The following is a 22,267-nucleotide window of genomic DNA, read 5'->3' as shown; positions in this document are numbered from 1 at the left end:
CAGTAAAAAAACATGTTTCGTAATGGCAGGTCTACAAAAATACAACTGTGTACACCTATATTGTCAGTGTACGTACTGCATGTACCTACAGTATATACTAGCTGACAATGTGTCTGAACCAGTTCGACCACATATATTTTATACAGTTTGTTATGAAAACCAGGTCCGCTAACAGGAAGTAAGCAAATCGGAGTGAGGGGGGTTTCCAAAATGATTCACAGCTACAGTAACGACTACTCAGCAAAATCAGAGTTTATATACGTCTTTATACACGCTACAAACCCCAAGTAAAACTAACGGATAAAGAGTCTGAGCTCCAAATTAAAATCCAAGCGCTTCCTTTCGCAAGCGGAAGTGGAGGCGGTGTGAACGACAGTAACCTTGACAGCACCGACAGAGCGTTTCTCGCGAATCACGTGGTTCGCGGGAGGGGTGTATTATAAATACCGGGCGCAGTTTGTCTGGTCTGTATATCAGTTCAGAGGACAGACGTAGATTGTGGACTTAATTTAACAGCCAGACCAGGACACAGCCAAGGTAAGCGCAGCGGCTTTATCTGTTTATCTGTTTATCTGAGATTCGAGGAAATGCTTGTTCTCTATCTGTAATGTGCGTTGCAACAATGGAAAAAAAGAGAAAAAAATCACATTCATGCATTTATTTAAAAAAGTGAAATCCACTAATGCACGGCGCAATTATGGTTAAGAAAATAATAAAAATGGCGGTCAACAAAACAGTTCAACTAGTTGATAGGGGTTATAACCTGAGTCAATAAACAGTCTTCAACTTCATATTTATTTTATTGAACGCGTCACGAGAACGATCTCGCCAACTGACCCAAAAGTTAGATCGCATTAGCTATAAGTTGTTTTTTTTTAAACGCCTGTTGTATGGCTCATAGGATCCAGGTTGATAAAATCGAAAAGATTCGAATCATTAACCCCAAATGATCAAGTACCGACAAGTTGAGGATCGCGGGCCACGGCTGTTTGTTGTATTGTTATTGTTGACGGCGATTTCGAACGTTTTCCGCTTATTGGAGTTAATAAGCTGATTGAGTATAAAGTATGCTTTTCATAAATAACCCAGTATAAGCGACCTGCTATTTGGTGACGCAATTATTGATAACAATTGCATTTGTTAAAAATCCTAAAATACTGCATATCCCACAACTGACACTGTCTGTGCTGATGCACCGACGACGAGGGACAGACTGGAGCACAAGACGGAAGTATTACAAATAGCGCAACACTTTCCCGTGACCAGTGGGTCTTAACACCTCCTATCTGATAGGATCCGATCCGTGATCAGTCCATGTTCACAGAGCGCCCACAGGTGGCACAGTGAGGTACGACGCTGTGTCCGTGAACTGACACTGCCACTCAGGCACTCGTGGGGGTGTCGATACCAGGTTCCGGTTTGTTTTCCACGCGGTTGCGGACTACATGCTAACACGGGTCTGTGATTGGCTCTTACAGATGGCCCAGTGGATGGAGCTGCTGAGGCTCAACTTGCTCCAGGGGGAACTGGGTCAATTCTACGACAGGAAGTTCCCTCGACACATCCGCCACTGCCTGTGCCTGTTCATAGAGAGCCAGGACTGGTGAGAGTCACGCAGGAAAAAGATCTTGCAACAGTTGCAGACTCGTAACATGGAATACTCGTATTTCAGGAAGTTTGTATCGAGGGGGTCCACGCTATATGCAAAATAATATCGTAGTAATAGTAGTGTAATAGTAATAGTAATAATAACAAATGGTTATTGTTATCATTACATATTTATATATACACACGTGTATACATAAATATATAAAATATACACAAACACATTTTTTGTAAACTATATTTATCATAAATAATTTTCTTTTGCCTCGTGCCAGGGATTCGGCAGCTGCGGATGAAAACAAAGCCAGGATTTGTTTCCAAAGTCTGCAGTGTTATTTGGAGGATCAGTGTAACCGTTCCCTCGTGGAAGGCAGAATTCTGAAGGATCCTGATTTTCCCGGGATAAAAGATTATCTGGTGGTAGGGAAAAAACACCGCGATCCGATTTTCACTGTGTTCTTTTATCCGAGCAGCTAAAACGTTTCATTTTGTTGGTTTTGTTTGAACCAGAACCACTTTGAGGAATCACCGCTGCAGTTGGCTAAAGTCCTGTCTGAGTGTCTACACGAGGAAAAGAAAGTCCTGTCGTCAGCCTCGCAGGAGCAGGTAGTGAAGTGTACAATAGTTTGGTGTTTAACTTGAGCACGTGGTCTCCTGTTAGTGATTTAACGACACATCGTGAATAGGTTGGAAATCGATACAAACGCCAATTAACGACAATTAATCAGAGGAGATCAATGGTGACGTGCAGTGTTTCTGGTCTGTGCCCCGCAGCACCACAGCAGTCCACTGGTGAAAGACAAATGGAGAGTCTTGGACAACAGGATGAACCTGCTGCTCAGACAGACTTTGGTAAACTATGGTTTTTTTTTAATCACAAACAAAATGTAGTCAATGATGAAATGATCATTTTTTAAAAAACGTCTCCACAGGAGATAAAGACAAAAATGTCATCAATGACTAACAACCACGCCGTGGGGACCAAGAGACGCCGAGGTGCGTTAATAAAACCGATGCTGACGTGTGGTCACAGTTCAGGCTCAGTTGTTGTTTTATCTTTATTTTCTTTGTGGTTTATTTTCAGAAGCGTTAGCGACCGTCGCTGACCTCGCCCAGGGAGAGTTCAACTTCAACCTCCAGACAATCAGTCAGGTTCGCAGTTCAGAGAAGTTTCAAATCAAAGTCACACTCCAGTTTATCCAGTGATAAACGCTAAACTTCCGTGTACCGCGCCCACTTGACCCAGATGCCACACATCACCATGACAACCAGACCCATCAAATCAAAACTAAAGTAATCGATCGGTGAAACAACGTACGGCTCCTATGGTCTGAGTTACATTCAAAGTTCTGTGTCGTACCTGCGTTCTAGTAAACGTTTTACCTTCGAGTACTTCAACAGTACCTGACAACAAGTTTAAACCATTTAAAAATAACGCATCTAATGAATTGTGCCGTGGTTTCAGGTGCTGCTCAAGGATGTGGTGAACATTCTACAACAGCTGAAGGGCATCGTCAAGATCCTGACGGAGGAGGAGCTGCCGGAGTGGAGGCACCGACAGCAGCTGGCCTGTATTGGAAGTCCGGTTAGCACCTGCGTGTTCCACCTGCAGAAGTGGTGAGAACACACAAGAGCCCGGGTTGGGGACGCCATTCATTAGAATATCTAATCACTAGGGCTGTGTGTTGGCAAGAATCGATGCGAAGCGTATCACGATACGATATATTGCGATCTGTGTCTGTATCCAGAATCTAGTGTAACAGTACGTATCACGATACAGGGACAAAGTAAGGATAAACAGTGATATATTGAGATACTACAGGTACAATTATATATGGAGTTTTTTCCCCCAGTGTAACAGTAGTCCCAGTGTGATCCTAGTCTCAGACTCTGTTCCATCTAACACTGGAACAGAGGGAACTACATTTGGAATCACTAGAGAAGAAAGAAAAGAAAAGGGAAGTGAACCGACACCAGGAATATTGGACTGGGAATTGGAGAGAAAAAAAATCAAAAACTGATCAATGACTGTGGAGGAGGATGATACGGGATCAGGAAATGAAATATTGCAATATTTCAATGCATTGTTATTTTCTTACACATCTGCCTATTACTTATTTGCTTTGAAAATAATTGATTAATTCATCACAATTATTCAATTTTTAACAAACAATATTTAAAATAATATATTTAGCAATGCATTTTAAAAATTAAAATTTTAAATTCATCTTGTTTGTTTGATCAATGATCATAGACATACAAAGGAAAAAAAAATTGTCACCTCTGTTTCCATCTCTACTACAAACTCACAGTACAGTTTTATACAGTATAATATTCAACATCTGAGGACTTTTTGACCATGACCTGTAAATCCTGTTCTCCTGTTCTCGTGTGCAGGTTCACAGATGTGGCAGAGTTAATCCTCTGTTTACGCCGACTCCTCCACAAACTCCAAGAACAGAACAGGAAGTACAAGCATCCAGATCTGTCCGTACATCTTGAACAAACACAGAAGTTCGCCGTTACTCTGCTCACCAATCTGCTTACAAAGTCGGTCACCAGAACCACACGTGAGAACAAGAACTGATGAAAGTCACCTGACAGTAACCAATGTCCTTTTGGTTCTGTGTCACAGCGCCCTTATCGTTGAGAAACAGCCTGCAATGGGCAATACACCACAGCGACCTCTTGTGATCAAGACTGGAGTGCGCTTCTCAGTGACGGTCAGGTGAGACTGCGCCTGACGTTATGGTCTGATGAAAAACAAGTTATTTATTGATTTGGACAAATTCAATGTCTAGTCTGGGCTAAACAACAACAGGCCCCCCATCTCTGCCTTCTCATCAAAGTTAAAGACTGCTGTGGCGCCCCCCAGAGGAGGCACACCTCACATGCAATAAGTGTTTCCCAACCTTTTCCTGAACCATCAGGAAAAACCACACAGCACACCACCAAACATAAATCTTAGAAAAACTACATGTAATGTTTCGTTGTTTAGTTGATATGCTAATATCGGTCGTCCAAAAATATCGGAAATCCTTATTTAAAAGATATTCTTCCTGTCTTTGTTTAGTTGATATGCTAATATCGGTCTACCATAATTCTACCACAATGAATCAATCTTTTTCTGGTTTTTCTGGTTTCTCAGGTTCTTGGTGAACCTCCCTGAATTCAGATGCCTGCTCAAAATCAAACCGTTTTTCGACAAGTAAGCCAAAGTCCAGTTCAAGCTCTGCTCTCGTCCAGTATTGACATTGTATGTTATGTATTTTTACTGTATTCAATTGCTCTCTGCTCTTTACATGACATCGTCATAAGGGACATCGAAGAAATCATCCAAACTCATGGGTGCGTACAAAGGCAGCCGCCGCATTTTTTATCTCTATCTCTAGCTAAACATTTGTGACGCGTCTTTTTCTGATCGTTTTTTCATTTCAGCCTGCGCCAGTTTGAACTCAACAAGGAGGAGAGTAAGGTGATGGACGTAGAGACTTCTGGTGACAGCCTAGTGACGGAGTTCGTACAAATGGTAGGAAAATCCACCAGCAGGTGGGGTTAGATAAAGTACTGACTTTTATTATTACACCGTAGTGTGAAGGACAAACCTCTTTATTCTTTTCTTTCAGACGCTCAAAGAAATCAAAACATGGGGCAGCCGATCATGTGAGGTAAGAAAATATAAAAATTATTAAATTTAAATGAATTAATTTGTTCTCACTTTACTTCTATCAGTTGCCTTGATTGTCATTTTACAAGTATACACTAGGGGGTGTAAGAAGATATCAATACATTGAAATTTACTATGATGACAGTTTGACTACAAAGAATTCAATATATCCTCACACCTATAGTATCGCAATATATTGTATCGCCCCTGCATCGTGATACGTAGCGTATCGACAGATTCTTGCCGGTGCACAGCCGTAACGTACACACAACAGAGTTTGTCCTCATCAACCCACGACGGTACAAACGGTACTTCCTCAAACACCACAGCCAGTCAAAGTGGGATTCAAACCTGTGCCCTCTGATTTCAAGCCCGATCCTCTACCATGGCTGGTTAATAAAGGACTTCATGGTCTCACTGCATGGTTAGGGTCTCATACGGCAGAGACGGGGATGTGTGTTTGCGACTCAAACTCAAGTCACATTTAAGTCGCGCACACAGGAGACTTGAGACTTGGACTTGTGACCAAAGACTTGAGACCTGGCTCAAACTTTTGCCCAGTTCTGGGTCTAACTGGACGCTCCCTGATTCCTCCCTCAGCAGAGTATCTTGGTCACCGAAGAGTTCCACATCATTAAGTTTGCGACGTGTCTTCAGTTCGATGGACTGACGTTCAACATCGAGGTCAGTATCGTCACCAAGTTCTTTCAGAGTCAGAGAGAAAAAAAACGGTCTGCGGGTCACTCATGGATCAGCTGTCTCGTTTGTACAGGTCAGCTCGCTGCCCCTGGTGGTCGTCTCTGCTACCCCTGAGATTACTGACGGGCGTCGGTCATGTGGCGGAACATGCTGTCTACAAGTGAACAACAGGTAAAAGCACCAAACAGGTCCAGGTACTGGAGTACAAAAGTGAAGGACGATCTGAAGTGACGTTGTCCAACTTCGTTGTCCAACTTCTGTTGCTTGCCTCTCTTTGTTCTTCAGAACTTGTTGTTGTTCCTCAAACCCCCCCCTACTGTGACGTGGCAGCAGCTGTCACAGGTCCTCAGCTGGCAATTTCTATCTGTCGGCAAGAGAGGACTGGACGATGAGCAGCTCTCCATGCTGAGAGATAAAATTGTGGGTATGTATATGAATGAAAAACATTCACAGGCAGGCGAGGGAATATCTGCCAACCGATATTAGCAAAATTATGTAATATCTGTTATTGAAAACCCAATAACGCAATGTCTGGGTTTTACGTTTGACCTAAAAATAGTTTTTTAACCAAGAAAGAGGAGCTGCTGTTTGACTGGGACTCTGTTTCTTCTCAGATGAATCTGACGGTCTCGTTCACTGGAGTAATTTCAAGGTAAATGGAGGACGGATGTGGAGGACGGATGTGGAGGACGAGCCGTGGTCTGAACATTTTCCTCTGTTCTCTGTTTTGTTCTTATAATTCCTTCCATGTTTCCTCTGCATCAGAGCGACAATGTGTGGATTTGGATCGACGCCATCCTGGATTTGATTAAAAAACACCTGTTGGACCTCTGGCACAACGGGTAACGCCTTCATCCAAACCAAAGTCTCTGTTTGTCCTGAGTTGGAAACGCTAACCCTGACGAGGAGACGATGCTCAAACGTCCTCACCTTTCCCTGCGTGTCGACAGGTACATCATGGGGTTCGTGAGCCGGAAGACGACGCAGGTGCTGCTGGAAGAGAGAGTGAGCGGTACTTTTCTGCTCCGCTTCAGTGAGAGTATCAAAGATGGAGCCATCACCTTCAGCTGGGTCGAACACTCCGCTGGTGGTACGTTTTTATATTCGTACACTAACGTTAGGACACGGTAAATGACAAACGGAGCATCAGAAAGTTTCTTAGTTTCATGTATGAAGTATAGGTAAAATAATTATAATTAAATACCAGTATTTAATAGAATGTGCACGAAATGTCAACGTCATGACCATAGAAAACAACAACAGTGCATTTACCGCCACCTACTGGCTGGAGTGTGAAGAATCAGGGTTAGAGAATTAGAGAATTATTTCATCAAAATAAAGTTCAGTTCCGTCGAGAATAAACGATAACTTTGTTTGTAAGGACGGTTAGCTCAGATTAAATACTTTACCCTCGGTAAATTTTAAAACTTTTGTTTTTGGCATAACGTTAATTTAAACGAATATCAACAATACACATTGTCTACCATTTAAAAGCCTGCACATAGCTACACTGCAGATAGTTTTTATTTTTACTTTGTTCTACATGCACTGTAACTTTGTCACTTTATTCCTTGCTGGAATATCACCAGTTGCCATCACGACGGAATTCCCCCAGTGTGTTATGAACAAACTTAAATACTCACATCTTTTGTGACGTTGAAGACACTGACACTGACGTTAGGGGGCGACGTTGCCGTTGACAACGTGACGACTCTCTGTCACTGACTGTTTTCTTGCGTAATGAGTCAAAGTGAAAACGACCGTCACGATTAAAAACGTTTGTTTTCGCCACAACTTCCGCTCCTCACAATTCCACTGATTCAACGCCGCTTCGTTTCTCTCGAACATCGCGCTAAACAGTTTGTTTTGCTTCCGTCTTCCTGAGTCTTGTTTGCACGTGCGCAGTAAGACGGAATAGTCCAAAAGGACTGGGAGAGGGGGGTGGAGCGGCCGAAACCACCGTCGTTGATTCAGCTTTGGATGCCGTTTACCGCATGAATCAATAAAAAGACCTTAATAAAAAATAAAAAGCTTAAAATCGGAAGAAAAATAATTAAATTAAATATCTGCGCCGCATCTGTGTTAGATTAGTTAGAATAGAATAGAGCAGTACAACGAACTAGCTTAACGTCTCTAAAACACGCCTCCAAAACCTGAAAAAAAAACCCCACAAAATAATACTTCAAAATGTTATTAAAAACAAAAACAGATATATACACATGTGAAGTTAAAAAAAGACTTAGATTTACTGAAATATTTAGTACTAATTAGAGACTGGTAGAATTGATAGTATTTTGAGTACTTCTCTAACTTTTTCCGCAGAGACCCACGTACACAACCTTGCGCCGTGCACCAAGAAGGACCTGTCGGCCATGTCGTTGCCGGACACCCTTCGTCTCTTCAGTATGACAGTACAAGGGATCTTGACGAATCCTCTGCTTTACCTTTACCCACAAACACCGAGAGACGTGGCGTTTGGACCATACTACAGTAGTGGTATCCGCTCACATACTTTTCTACCGGAGGCTGGTTCAGTGATGTAGGCCAGGAGTATCTGTAATGTACTGCCATACTTTGAATCTTGATATATATTTTTTTATTTCCTGCAGAAAAGCTGACTAAAAAAGACCTCAACGGTTACGTCGAAAGACAACTGGTTCCCATCCCAGTGTAAGACATAAAGTGACCCGACTCACCTTTGACCTTTGTGTTCTTCACTGCTGCTCAATTGAAGAGTGTGTTATTGTTACTGTTTCCCTCCACAGCTACCCTACTCCACCTTCATCTCCGCCTCAGGACATGGATATGGACCTGGACTTGAACACGGACCTGGGGGTGAGATTCAAAATTTTAAGTCAAATTAGTCTCAGCATTTACCTCCTATGTATTAACAAGACTCAAGCGATATCACGCTCATCACGATACGGGGCAACAATACCACATATTGCGATACTATAGACATGACGATATACTTGGTTTTTTAAGTAAGTAAGTAACCTTACACAAACAATACATGCTGGATTAACACTGGGTATGATACAAGGGTATATGATACTATGGTATGATATATTGCGATACTCTCAGCACAACAATATATTGAGGTTTTTTTTTAAAAAAAAACGTAATAAATTTACATATTTCTGTGTATCAGTATTTTGACCACTGCGGTGGCTTTTTTCAGTCCATGGAAGTATCCCACAATGCAATAAGTTTTTGTTTGTTGTTTGGATTCTCAGCTCTTAGAGGAATTAATTCAGGACCTCCTGGATTCACCTGGATCATTTGGAGAACTCCCGTAACACAAGCTGTACCTGGTACCGATCATCACAGCTGCTCCTGAGGAGAGGCTCATTGGATTCTTTTGGATGAAAAGTTCTGTGTACTGGTTGTAATATTCCATAAAAAAAAAAAAAATTCTACTGTTATCCCTAACCCTAACCCATACGATCACACATAAACACATACAGATGCAAAAGGCCAAGTATTATTATTATTGGAGTTCTCAAGGTACAAAATTGACCACAAACTTGAATGAATGAAGAACGTTGTTGTACTTCCTCAGTTCTTCAGCAGATGGCCTCCTTCATTACCATGAAAGTTTGACAGTCTACATGTCCCGTTTTAAACTTTTTTTGCACCTTTTTAATGGTTCTAGCGCCGCCTAGCGGAGGCCCACGTCACACTTTGAAAAACAAGGGTATTCGTAATGCAGAATGTAAACAAGTTAACTTGAAACAAGTACATGAAGTTTAAATGTTGGTAAAATATTTAAACATATATATATCTTTTTGTGTTTGTGGCCAGTCTCTCCGTACTGTACTGAGAAAACTAGGGATGTCCGATATGAACTGCTGATGTCTGATATGAACTTTTTGCTGATGTCTGATATGCCAGTATTGTCCAAAGACGATTCTGATATCAACTGATACGGATATATGCAGCTGTTTGCTCCTAAAATGAGGTAAACGTCTCAGGACCCTACGTGCGATACCAGCAAGTTTGGCAAAACCCAGGCAGTGTGTTACCGGATTTTCATTATCAGAAGAAAAAACGATAACGCCCTTACCGATATTACATAATTATACTAATATCAGACCGATATTATTCAAACTTGAAAAGTGGAGCACATTAAAAATATGATGTTCCAGAGGGAGGAGTGTTGATCTGATGGCGCAGACCTGCCGCTACATGAGGGAGACACTTTATCTGGACGAAAACTGAGCGACGCAGCTTACATGTTTAATGATGTTTTTAGCAGCTGCGATAGTTGTGATACAGTGATACTTGAAGGCAGAGGACTGAGTAAGGATGATGTGTGGTTGTGATGAACCAGCTGTTCTGTGTTGGTGATGAACTGATCTGTCCAAGTCTAGAACATGTAACATGTCGTAAATTGACCTCTGAGGTATGAAGCAGACGATACTGTGAAATCATGACGCTGTGGAAACTCTCTGTCATCTGTTTCTGTTTTATTAAAATAAACATTTGAACAAATCCCACTTTCAAAATACGATTTTCAGTTACATAAATTTGCTGAATATATAATCCTCTGTTATAGGACAAAAATATTTACTGATTAATAGGGACGGAACGATGCACTCAATTTACGATACTATTCACGATTTAAAAAATAAATAAATCAGAATACGATTTTTTTAGCAGAACGAAAAAAATAAATAAATCAGAATACGATTTATTTACCAAAAGGTGCTCCAGACATATTGTGGCCAAATCCAAAGATCTTTTATTTGTAAGAACTCTGTAAAATCCTAATCACTAACTGTCAATATATGGAACAACAAAAGAAAATACATTTTTTAGTTCAACCGATGTGAATTGTCACAGATTTGTATCGATTTTTAGCCGATCCACCATGCATCGTTACGTACCTACTGATTAGCTATAAGCTCTTGGGATTCCGGGAGAAAAAGCAAACAGGAAATTATTCACAAACATTCATATTTCATATTTTCAGAAATGTAAACAAAGCCATTATACATTCTTCTACAATTTCAGACTTTTCTTTAAATAAGAAGAATCTGTTGACGGGAAACCGACCTGTGAATCAATGATCTGAAGGAATGTGATTGGATGATTTTTATTAACCTCATCAATTTTCAATAGCCAAAATAAAAAGCTACTTGGAATGTGAGAGCATACGCGTGTGTCCTGTCGACTGTGTTTCTATATATTGTCGGTCTTTGTGTGTAATATAAACAAACACCAGAAGAATATACGTACGTACAACGTTAAAAACGAAAACCGTTGTTCCATCAACACAGGAACCACAAAACACACTTTAATATCTACTGTATATGAATTAGTACACGCCACTGAGTACTGCATGTAAAGTATTGTAGTACGCCACACCCACACTGGCCTGCAAAAAAGTCACGCCATCCAACGGAGGATTTCATTTAGCCTTGTTTTTCCTGAATTTTATCTCGGAATTTTCCAAATGTGATGGGAAGCCCACGTGGTCCTGCTAATTAACATCCTACTGATGCAAAATGTAGCTCCATAAAATGTATCCAATAGGTGGCAGTAATGCACCTCACACGATTGTTATCACTGGCTGTAGAGACCAAGGAGAGATCAACGCTGTGGTTGTAAAACTGAGGACAGTTTGACCTAGCCAACACTCACAGCTATAAGGCTAGGTGCTAGCATAGTTACCAATCTGCTTATTTGATACAAACTGGTAGCACACCACTTGAAGCTAACACGATAAGTGCTAATGCACTGCTAAAGCATCTGTAACATGCAAGAAGGTGACAAAATCCCAAGAGTGATATCCAGGCTAGACGTTAGAACCCCAAAACACGCTACGCTAAGATTTGATATCGCAGATTCTGCAGTCAAGAGTCAGTAGCTAGCCTAAATTCCTACATTTTTCCTAGTACTTTTGACTCAGCGATACACGAGTAAGGAGACTTCGTTATCAATGCCCACAAAATGCAACCTATCAAACCAATTACATCTAATTACTGCTAACGACGTCCCATTTAAACTACTAACTGTACAAGCAGCTGTTGTAGCACAGACATTTTTTGCAGGTCGGTCTGTAAATAAGCAACAGCAGGTCAGGAGACCAGGTGACTTGGAGACCAGGTGACCTTTTCTGCACTGAACCAAATGTTTAGGAGATGACGAGTGCAGGTACAGTACAGTACACAGACGACAGAGTACAGAGCTACTTCTAATGTTCTATATAAGGAATGTACAGTACTGCAGACTGTCCACTATGTTAGACCAACACTTCAATACATCCAGCAGGTGGAGCTCTGACGAACAGCCAGAGAGCAGAGCTCAGAAAGAAAAGAGGAAAACCAGGTCCTGTTTTGATGCTAACGATGTGCTAACGATGTACTAACAATGTGCTAACAATGTGCTAACAAAGTGCTAACAAAGCGATTCCAGCAGGTTTACAGAAGACTGTCCAGACTCTTCTCATCTCTGTCCTTATCACTGGCCTCAGTGGGGGGGCTGTACCTGTCAGAGTTCTCCTGCAGGAGAACCACCACATCATGGTGGCCAAAGTGCATGGCTTCGTCCATGGGGGTGTTGCCCCATCTGTGCACCACAAGAAGAGGACAGGTTTAAAATGATTATACACGCGATCATGAGTGTTACTACATCGATACTGCGATATTTGAATCTTGTTGTTTGACTGACGTTGACCGTTTTTCATTCATCTGCAGTATTTAAATCTAAACTCAAGTCATTTAAATGACTGTGTGTTTTGGAGCCCTCTGCTGGCAGGTGGGAGACCTACAATTGCATCACGATGGATGGACAAAGATAGATAAAACTTTATAAATCTCTCGGAAGTTCCCTTCGCGAAATAACGGAGGTTAAGGAGACTATAGCGCCCCCAGTTACATTATTTTGAATATATAAATATTTAAAGTATAAGTTACATTATTTTGAATATATAAATATTAAAAGTATAGTTTCAGTGCGGTTCTGACCACAACAATATAGGTTAAAATAATGGACCCACCGGTCTCTGGGAACAGGATTCACCCGACACGCATCCAGGAGGAACCGGACCACTTCGATGTGTCCTGAGGAGAACACGTGAGAACTCTGTTCAGTACAGTACAGTCTGTAGACTAACTGGGCCGCTGACCAGTTTTACTGCCAACTCTAAACTGGTCACAGAGTAACGAGTGCTAATTTATCAACATCTCCCAACAACAATGCTAACAACAGGAAACAGTGAGAGACTCACCTTCAGCTGCTGCCACATGGAGCGCTGTTCTACTGTCGTAATCCCTCTGTTCCATGTCCATGGATGAAAGGGCAAATCTACACACACACACACACACACACACACACACACATTGCTAAATGTATTGTATAACATTAAGTGGTGATTTAAAATCATTTTAAATAGGGATGTCCGATAATATCGGTCGACCAATATTATTGACACGATATTAGCATAATTATGTAAGATCCGTAAGGGTCGCTCTGGGTTTTTTTCTCCGATAATGAAAACCTGATAACACAATACCTGGGTTTAGCCAAATGCTGTGTGACCTAAAAATAGTTTTGGGGAAAAACGGCTGTATGTGGAAGTGAGTCACTAGATGGCAGCATTACAGCTCATTTTATTTTAATAATCAGGGGATTGTATACAGAATACTGGTGTCAGCAACTCATACAGTGGTTTGTACTGATAAATAAATAAGTATTACCAGCAGGAGGAGTGAAAAAACGTATTTGGTCCGCTAGGGGGCGCATAGCATAAGATAATTGAGAAAGACTGCTTTAATCCATCTAACCTAACTTCGTTAACCACCAGGCCACCACTGCCCCAATATATCGGTATGGTTGATATCGGAATCCGAAATGTATGTGTTTGGACATCTGATTTTGTCAAAAAGTTAAGATCGGACATCCCTACTTTTAAACGAGCACTACCCCCCCGTGACCCTTGGAAGGCTTAAATAAATTCAATTCCTGTGTTCACCTCCTGAGGGCAGACACATCTCCAGTGTAGGCCGCGAACAGCAGGTTGATGACGGACTTGACCTGTGGACCAGGGTGGACACAGACACGGACACACAGAGACACACAGAGACAGAGGGAGAGAGATGGGCTGGTGAAAGGTTAGCATCAAACTTCACTACAACATCAGCTGCAGGGAAATCAATGGTTTATTATGGGATGGATGTCATTTTTACTTTGTGTACTCAGATGACGGAGTTAACCGTGGGATTCATTTTTTTCTCCATCTTGTGACAGCTGACGCACTAAACTTACCAGTCATCAGTAAGTAATGGCTGCTGGTTTGAATCCTGGTCCTGGGCAGGACTGTGGTGCGATCCAGTGGTAATCACAGGGTTGTTTGAACACAGGCTTAAAGGCAGAGACTGAAAAAGTGGGCCGCGGCCCACTGTTGAACCGCGCGGTATTTGTAGAAGTACCTGTAGCTGAAACAGGTCTGCACTTTGATATTTGAAAAGTCGGCAGTTAGGGAGGTCCAGAGGAAAGGGATAAGATCCGGTTAACGGAAGTCCACGTTTACACTCGACCCAATTTTCTGGGGGAAATACATTGGACTAGTTTACAGTACAGCACAGCACTTGCACCTGTCAAAAAATTATATATATATATACACATATCTGCATATATATACACACACACACACACAGGCAGTACCAGCTAATCTACAAAAAAGTGGAATTCAACAAAATATTTGACATGCAAATCTCCGTGTATAAAATAAGGAAATCCCTGAGGAAACCAGAGATATCAGAGACCACAAAGAAGAGTTGGTGGCACAGCAGAAGACACGTCACAGACCACCGCTTTATTGGACTTCATACATGGGAAACATTACGGGTGAAAAGACCGACGGCCGTCACCAGGGGGCGGCGTCGCCACAGTCAACAGCGCAGGGTGATGTTACATACAGAATCACAGTGATTTAGATTCGCAGAAATCATATCCATGTTGACAGACAAAAACAAACGATCAACACCATCAGCAGCCCCGAGCCTGGAACTGTTTGTTCATCTGGACACCCAGTGGTGGAAAAACGAATTGATATTAATTTTCCATAAATCTCTGTAGTTTTTATAAACACATTAGAGAACCTTACAGTTCCAAAAAACTCAGGGTGCAATGGATTTTTAAAGTAAATGCAAATTATCCGTTACTTAAAATTCATGGGGAAAAAAACAAAACAGAACGTTTAATGAACTTAACTGATGAGAAACAAAGATGAACAGAATTAAAATGACATGGTATTAAACAGACATTGGCAAATAAATCATACAGAGGTCATGCACCAATCAGGGTGAATCAAACAAAAAAAAAATGATGAAGAAAAATTAAGCAGTGAGGATATGAGGATTTAAACTAAAATACTGCGGTTCATATTTTCTCTTTAATTACTGAGAAATAATCAGAGTCATGAGACAGCAGCGGCGTTGGTGAAAATACAACATGTGGCTCGTGTCTCTGCTGTGTCCACGTCTGATCACATCACAGACGAGCTACACCTGACCACCATGCATGTCCGACTGTCACTCACACCACTGCCAAACATTCATCAAACAACCACTGAATGACCCCCCCCCCACATAAATAATGTGCCCCTCCCCAATACTGTATATACACACACACACACACATACACTAATGCACCTATGGTCTGATTGCCGGCCACTAAGAAGATTCACAGAATTCACTGACTGCATTTAGCGCAGCACATAGCTTGTTGGCTATAAAAAGGGTTTGTAGGAGTCCACAGTATCTCCTCAATGTAAAACACCAGAGCTAACGTTAGCTACAACAGTCCTGCTACAGACACCAGAGCTAACGTTAGCTAGAACAGTCCTGGTACAGACACCAGCGCTAACGTTAGCTACAACAGTCCTGGTACAGACACCGGAGCTAACGTTAGCTACAACAGTCCTGCTACAGACACCAGAGCTAATGTTAGCTACAACAGTCCTGGTACAGACACCAGCGCTAACGTTAGCTACAACAGTCCTGGGACAGACACCAGAGCTAATGTTAGCTACAACAGTCCTGCTACAGACACCAGAGCTAATGTTAGCTACAACAGTCCTGCTACAGACACCAGAGCTAACGTTAGGGACCGACACTAGGAGTAACAAAAACTTTTCCCAGCTGACTCTCACCAGCACGGAAGTTTTTTTTTTTTTTGACCTATGAACAACTGACAGACAACAGGAGTGTCGAGGGAGTGTGACGTGGAGTCATATAGACCTGGGAAGAACCATGTGAATTCACTTAGAGGCTGGAGGAGTGAGCCCTGAGGTCAAAGGTCAGCTTTGGTTTTTCATAATCGTCATCTTATGTCTATTTTTTAAGGTCCGTGATACAAATCGTCAGGATTATAACGTTCTTCACACTGAGAACAGTTCTGGTCTGATGACACAAACAAACAAACAAACAAACAAACAAACAGCAGCCGTGAAAGGAAAACGCAACGACGCACAAACCGACCGGAGACCTAACACTGACACAACTTCAATACTGGAATCACGTCCTGTCTGAGAGACCAGCAGGTGGCGAGCTGACGCTTTAGTTTACCAGCGAGTGAGTAACAAATACACACTGTAGGTTACTTTTCTTTGAGGTATAAACATTTAACAAACACCGAAATCCTTAAGAAAATATTTGGAACTTTTTTTTTTACCCGTTAAAAATAAAAAACCCTCCACCCCACGACCCACTTCCATAAACTACTGGGAAGGATACGCTACAGCCCAAACCCAGCGTTCACCAAGATAAAGGATAAAACAGTCACACACCCACACACACCACACCCTACTGTAACAGTTTTGTGACTGCTGCTGCACCCCCCCGCCCCCCCGCTCCCACTGAGGTCTTCAGACCAGAGGCTTCACAACGAACAAACTTGGATCTACAGCCACTCTAATCCTGAAGGTTAGCCTGTAACATGGCTAAGGTTACTTACCTAAAAAAAAATTTTTGCAGTGTCCATGATATCGCAATATATTGTATCGTGATTCGTATCGCCAGATTCTTGCCGACGCACAGCCCTGGACATCAGTGTTAATCCAACTTTAACGTGAACAAACAAACATGCGAATCCAATTTTAAAACCATTCCGATTGGCTCACACCTCGGGATGAGAGACGTCAAACGACGGTGAGTAAAAACTATTTCCTGGACGTAGTGTCTTGTTCTCATCTGACCCCAAAACGGTTCCCGGTCCAACACCAGGTACCGTTCCATCAGAACAGACCGTGTAACAACGCGAGAACCACAATCAGAACAACGGCGGAGGGTCAGGGGTCTGCTGACCTTCGACCCTCACACGTCTCAATACGCACACACATTCATACTCTGTCATTTTGTATACAATTAAAAAACAAAGTTTTGTTTTTACATGATAAAAGAGTGAAAATTTTAAAAAATAGAAAGTTTTTTTTAGCTCGGACCCTGACCCCACCCTGAGGCCGTGGGGGGGGCACGGGGGAGGAGCCAGGGTCACTGCTGCTCCATCTAATCAGTAACCAGTTCAATAAATATTCGAATGCATACATGGCTGTAAATACACGGGGGCAAAGACAGGTGGCGCTGCGGGATGAGACGAGGTGTGGATGGGGGCGTGTCACTCGTTGACATTGTCCATCCTATAGACTACAGTGGTGGAGCTGTCCAGGTGCGACTCGGTCGGAGAGACCTTCGTCCACAGGGGGGCCTTCAGAGCTAGCTCTCGCTGAAGGCTCTCGTAATCCATGGGTCCGAAGCTGAGCTGCTGTTTAAATCATCATGGGTAAAAAAATTAGTCTCACTCCGTACTCAGCCTTGCTGTCTTTGTTTGTGTGCTACGTCAGAGGTCTCCAACCCCCCCCCGCCCTCCCCGATCCTCCAAAATACAAACACCTCTGGACAGAGGTGAAGAGATAAAAATCACAAATGTAGTTTGAAGAGCTTCTTTAAAAGTTGAAAGATTGGGACTCGCGTATAGCATAATTAGTTCATTTCTGCGTGAAAACATTATTGGTTTTTCCTCCGATAATGAAAACCTGATAACGTGTGCCCTAAAAATAGTTTTGGGTAAAAACAGCTGTATATGAAAGTGAAAGCCACTAGATGGCAGCATTGCAGGATCGTCTCTCATCCCCAGTTTTGTTTGTGTGGCTCAAACTAAGGTTGGAGACCTGAGTGCGGCTGTATGTGTATGTGCTTTTTGTGTATGTGAGACTGGTTGCTGGTTCAAAGACAGAGACAACTTTAACACGAGGGAATAAAGACGCGGGACGTCCAGTCTGTCTGACAGAACCTGAGGGGAACGCCACACAAAGTAGGACAACGTGGCTCTACTCTGTACGTGCTAACGTTCTGACACGACAACAGGTCCACGTCAGCGGTGTAGGACCGATTGATCTGATCAGAAAAACACCCCGCACTTCTTTTACTTCTCCAGTGGAAGGCGATAAAGAGTCCTTACCCTCTGCTCCCCTCCTTCTCTGCGAGGATCGTACTTCTTGGCGAAGTGCCGCAGGTTGTCGTAGTTGTGGAAGTTGAAAAGATCCACGAGATCCTGTCACGACAAGAACATCAGTGAACTCCTGTCCTCCACAAACAACAACAGAGCCTCAAACATGACACCACGAGCAGGTGAAAGACACGTGTCGTTGAAGGAATGAAAGAAACTGCCACAAGTTCTGAGTCGTGTTTAAATGTTGTTTTCAAACATGCACTGAACGTGGTTTTAAGGTCGTGTGAAAACGACACCGGCTCCAGACGACTCGTCGTTCACACCACGTACCGTGCAGAACTGGATTCCTCTCACAGAATTTCCCGTCTTGTCCAGCGGGGGTGACCAACACATGATACCCATCACATTAGGCACGACCAGCAGGATCCCCCCAGACACACCTGACTTGGCTGGTAGACCCACCTGTGGAACAGTGGAGGTTCAGGGAGTCACAACGTTCTCACACAGACGTGTCTACAGGTGTTGAGACTAAAACCAGTCCAGACCGGTCTCTCTCTCTGTGTGTCCAGCAGTTTTTCCAAATCAGATCAAACGTCACATTTTTAACCAAACTGGACTGAAAACCTCATCAACAGGTTCTGATCTAGAACCACCTGAGAGACACGGTCCGGTTCAGTTTGGTTCTGATCTCGTCTGGGTTTCGGACTCACGTGGAAGGCGAACTGTCCAGAGAAGTCGTACATCCCACACGAGTGCATCAGACTCAGCGTGTTTCTCACGGCCTCGGGGCTCAACACGCGCTCGCCCGTGATTGGACAGATTCCACCGTTAGCCAGGGTGGCCGCCATCACGCTGGCGCTCTCACAGGTCACTTCGATGGAGCAGAGCTGTTTGTGGACAAAAACAACCGTGAAGTTACTGACGTCAGCTTCAGCTCCGCCTGTCAATCAACAGTCAGACCGACTGTACATCAACAGTCAGACTGACTGTACGGGCTCTACAGTGACACAGAGGGGTTACAGTACAGGACGAACATCTGTCACCGTGGTTACGGAGGAGCCGTCTGAGGAAACAGGTGACTAATGTTGATGTCGACACAGGAACTGGTACTGAAGAGGACCAGGTGACGCAACAGTAGGAAACCTGATACCAGTAAAGTTTAAAGAGGGGGAGCAGGAGGAGGAGGGGGGGGGGTTGATTTTTACTCACTTGAAAATACAAGTCCAGTACAGAGGTCATGTCTGTCCCTTCGGGGAAACACTGGAAAACAAACAACAACCAACTCATCAGGTGAGTGGAACAGGTTCTTCACGTGGAACAAACCTTTCCTGCTGCTCAAAGACAATCGGTTGACAGTTCTCTGGTCTGGACGACTGTGTTCTCACAGTCGAGTTCTACAGAACACACCTACGTTACACTCATGTGGACAGACTGACGCTGAAGGTCACATGACCAGGTTCATTACATTCACACCGACATCATCGGTGACAAACTGGTCGACTGACCCTCCGACACCTGCTGAGCCGACAGTGTGATTGACAGCCGACAGTGTGATTGACAGCCGACAGTGTGATTGACAGCCGACAGTGTGATTGACAGCCGACAGTGTGATTGACAGCCGACAGTGTGATTGACAGCCGACAGTGTGATTGACAGCTGACAGTGTGATTGACAGCTGGCAGTGTGATTGACAGCTGGCAGTGTGATTGACAGCTGGCTCTGGTTCTCACCTTCTTTTCTTTGAGGTAGTAGCCGATGGCAAAGTTCCGATCTCCTGACTCACGCTCCGACTGGAATCTGTCACATGAGGAAAACACACAAGTTGCAAGTTGCCAAAATACGTGTGTGTGTGTGTGTGTGTGTGCAGTACAAGAACACAAGGTATGTGGTGTTTCATTTCCAAACACAGATTCTGTTTCTTTTCACTTCAGTGGACCGTCACGTTGGTTCAGGTCACACCTGCGTGTGAAATGTCTGAGAAACTCTGAGCCATATGTGAAGATGACACGCCTGCCCCAGGAGCAGAGGGCAGAGGGTTCGATTCCCAGAGGAACCTCATATTACTAATGGCCTCTTGTAAGAAGTTTGGACCAAAGCGACCACTGAAGGCAAGTGTGTGTGTGTGTGTGTGTGTGTGTACGTACGTAGCATTGCTGAAACCGACGTATTCATTTCCAGACATTTTCTTCAGATAGTTCATGATCTGCAGCAGCAGAAGAAGAAGAGCAGAGTATTGACTAAAGTGACAAAACCAAAGGAGTGGAAATATTTGCTGGGCGTAACGAGCGCTGTCGGCCGAGTGTGTGTACGTACGTAGTCGAACTTCTCTGCGGTGCTGGCACTCTGCTGTGGAGGGAAAACAAAGGGGAGAACGATCAGCTGGGTTCCTTCACCTGGACCGGCTGTAAGATCAGCATCATGAAGTTGTCACTACTGAGGAGTCTACGGTCGGACGGGCGACGACTAGAGGAACGTGAGAAGACTGGACTGCAGGCGAAGACACCGCCTCGGATTAATGATGGAGAATTAACAGGATCGGTGGAGGAGAGGTGAACAGAGAGGGAGGACGGGGGGTGTGTGTGTGTGAGAGACCACCGTCTCACACATTTACTGTGTGTAAATACATATACTGTATATGCAAGAGTAAAAATGAAAAATATCGCGATATCATGTCAATATTCTACAGCACTGTGTGAACTTTATTATTAACATTCAGTCAAATATTCCTGTCGTCGGTTCATTTTATTCCTCTTTTATTTGACTAACCTGATGTTAGGATTGTGACCAGTTCACGGCCCCAGTGAAAACGTGAGCTGCTTCAATTAGGTAAGAAAATCCAAAAAGAGTTTCAAGCACAAGTTGCCAAAATACATGTGCGTGTGTGTAAGTGTGTGTGTGTTCAGGTCGACTCCAGTCACCTGTGCAGAGGCTGTGGGCCTAAACAATGAGGAAGAGGGCGGGGGGGGGGGCAGATTTCCACTGGAGAGGCTAGCTGGTGTCGGAGTGCACTGTACGTCGTAGTAAAGTTACAAACTAGATGATGCTGCCGGTCCCAGAGTCAACAGAACACACATGGACATGCATGCACGGCCGAGGACTTTAGTATTTGCCTTTGGATCAAAAATACTAAACCGTTCATGTCGTGGATGGAGGTTTTTAACTTTACATTGAAAACAAGAAATGCCGATGGTTCGTCAGGTTGTTTACGTTTCTGCACGAGGAGCAAAAAAACAGAAACAGAAAAGTGACTGATGGTGGCGTTAAAGAGTCAATAGATGGTTTCTACTGATTGGAAGAGGAGGAGGAGGAGAAGAAGAAGAAAGAGAGGGGGAGGATCAGGGGAGATGAGGAGAGACAGATATGGAAAAGGAAGAGAAATTACCAACGTCATTTGACCTGCAGCAGCACTCATTATTTCCCACAGTTCCTACGTCTGCAAAATATGCAACAACATACAAAAAACAGCAACAACATGTAGCCTTAAAGCACCATGTAACAACAGTTTGGGTGGGGGGTGTGGGGAGGGGGGGGGCAACCATCGCAAAGGTTGACCACCAGGGTCAGAGAGGAACCTGACCGAAAAACATCAGAAAAAAAAAAAAAAAAAAAAACACACACTCTGAGGCTCAAGTGTTGGGGCGTGGCCCACGGAGGACTCACATTTAGTCCTGCCAATATTTGCTTTCCTCACTTCTACTGTGGACAGTGTAGTAGTGTACTACAGTATTTGGATTTGTGAAAAGTTTTCGGCACGTGTCAACCTTTACTCTCTCCCTGTTTTCTGCAGTTTTTCTGTCGACAGTGGCCTGTAGGAGGCACCGTTGGCAATCGTGTCTCAGT

General features: G+C 43.3%; 2 protein-coding genes across 5 annotated transcripts in view; one reads left to right on the top strand and one right to left on the bottom strand.

The window, feature by feature from the left end:
* The first annotated feature begins 96 nt into the window (after positions 1-96).
* LOC103392403 (signal transducer and activator of transcription 1-like) lies at positions 97-10,479 on the top strand. The gene is given in 25 exon segments (XM_008329005.3): positions 97-537; positions 1,479-1,603; positions 1,881-2,025; positions 2,116-2,211; positions 2,380-2,457; positions 2,538-2,601; positions 2,690-2,757; positions 3,071-3,222; positions 4,003-4,155; positions 4,241-4,333; positions 4,754-4,813; positions 4,924-4,953; positions 5,044-5,134; positions 5,232-5,273; positions 5,873-5,956; positions 6,045-6,093; positions 6,096-6,142; positions 6,257-6,395; positions 6,586-6,623; positions 6,737-6,813; positions 6,922-7,061; positions 8,294-8,467; positions 8,581-8,641; positions 8,737-8,806; positions 9,208-10,479. Coding segments are annotated over 24 exon segments (2,139 nt in total). The 5' UTR covers positions 97-537; the 3' UTR covers positions 9,271-10,479.
* A 165-nt stretch (positions 10,480-10,644) lies between these two features.
* The window catches only part of glsb (glutaminase b), a 17,140-nt gene continuing 5,517 nt past the window's right edge, over positions 10,645-22,267 (bottom strand). For 2 of the 4 annotated variants that reach the window (XM_008329003.3, XM_025063892.1), the window contains exons 8-18: positions 20,741-20,773; positions 20,572-20,630; positions 20,158-20,224; positions 19,637-19,687; positions 19,138-19,314; positions 18,758-18,889; positions 18,437-18,529; positions 13,950-14,011; positions 13,206-13,282; positions 12,975-13,038; positions 10,645-12,544 (exon numbers count right to left, since the gene is read on the bottom strand). In XM_008329003.3, coding sequence (XP_008327225.1) covers positions 12,397-12,544; positions 12,975-13,038; positions 13,206-13,282; positions 13,950-14,011; positions 18,437-18,529; positions 18,758-18,889; positions 19,138-19,314; positions 19,637-19,687; positions 20,158-20,224; positions 20,572-20,630; positions 20,741-20,773 — 963 coding nt within the window. In that variant the 3' untranslated portion in view covers positions 10,645-12,396. Of the gene's footprint in view, positions 12,545-12,974; positions 13,039-13,205; positions 13,283-13,949; positions 14,012-16,819; positions 17,741-18,436; positions 18,530-18,757; positions 18,890-19,137; positions 19,315-19,636; positions 19,688-20,157; positions 20,225-20,571; positions 20,631-20,740; positions 20,774-21,809; positions 21,852-22,267 lie in introns of those variants that run through there. The other 2 variants (XM_025063893.1, XM_008329004.3) reach the window with 2 other exon arrangements.

Source organism: Cynoglossus semilaevis, chromosome 16 (assembly GCF_000523025.1).
Source record: "Cynoglossus semilaevis isolate Cse_v1.0 chromosome 16, Cse_v1.0, whole genome shotgun sequence".
NCBI classification, from domain to species: domain Eukaryota; kingdom Metazoa; phylum Chordata; class Actinopteri; order Pleuronectiformes; family Cynoglossidae; genus Cynoglossus; species Cynoglossus semilaevis.
Note: the sequence above shows the minus strand (reverse complement) of the source record. Positions and strands in the feature narration are given on the sequence as shown.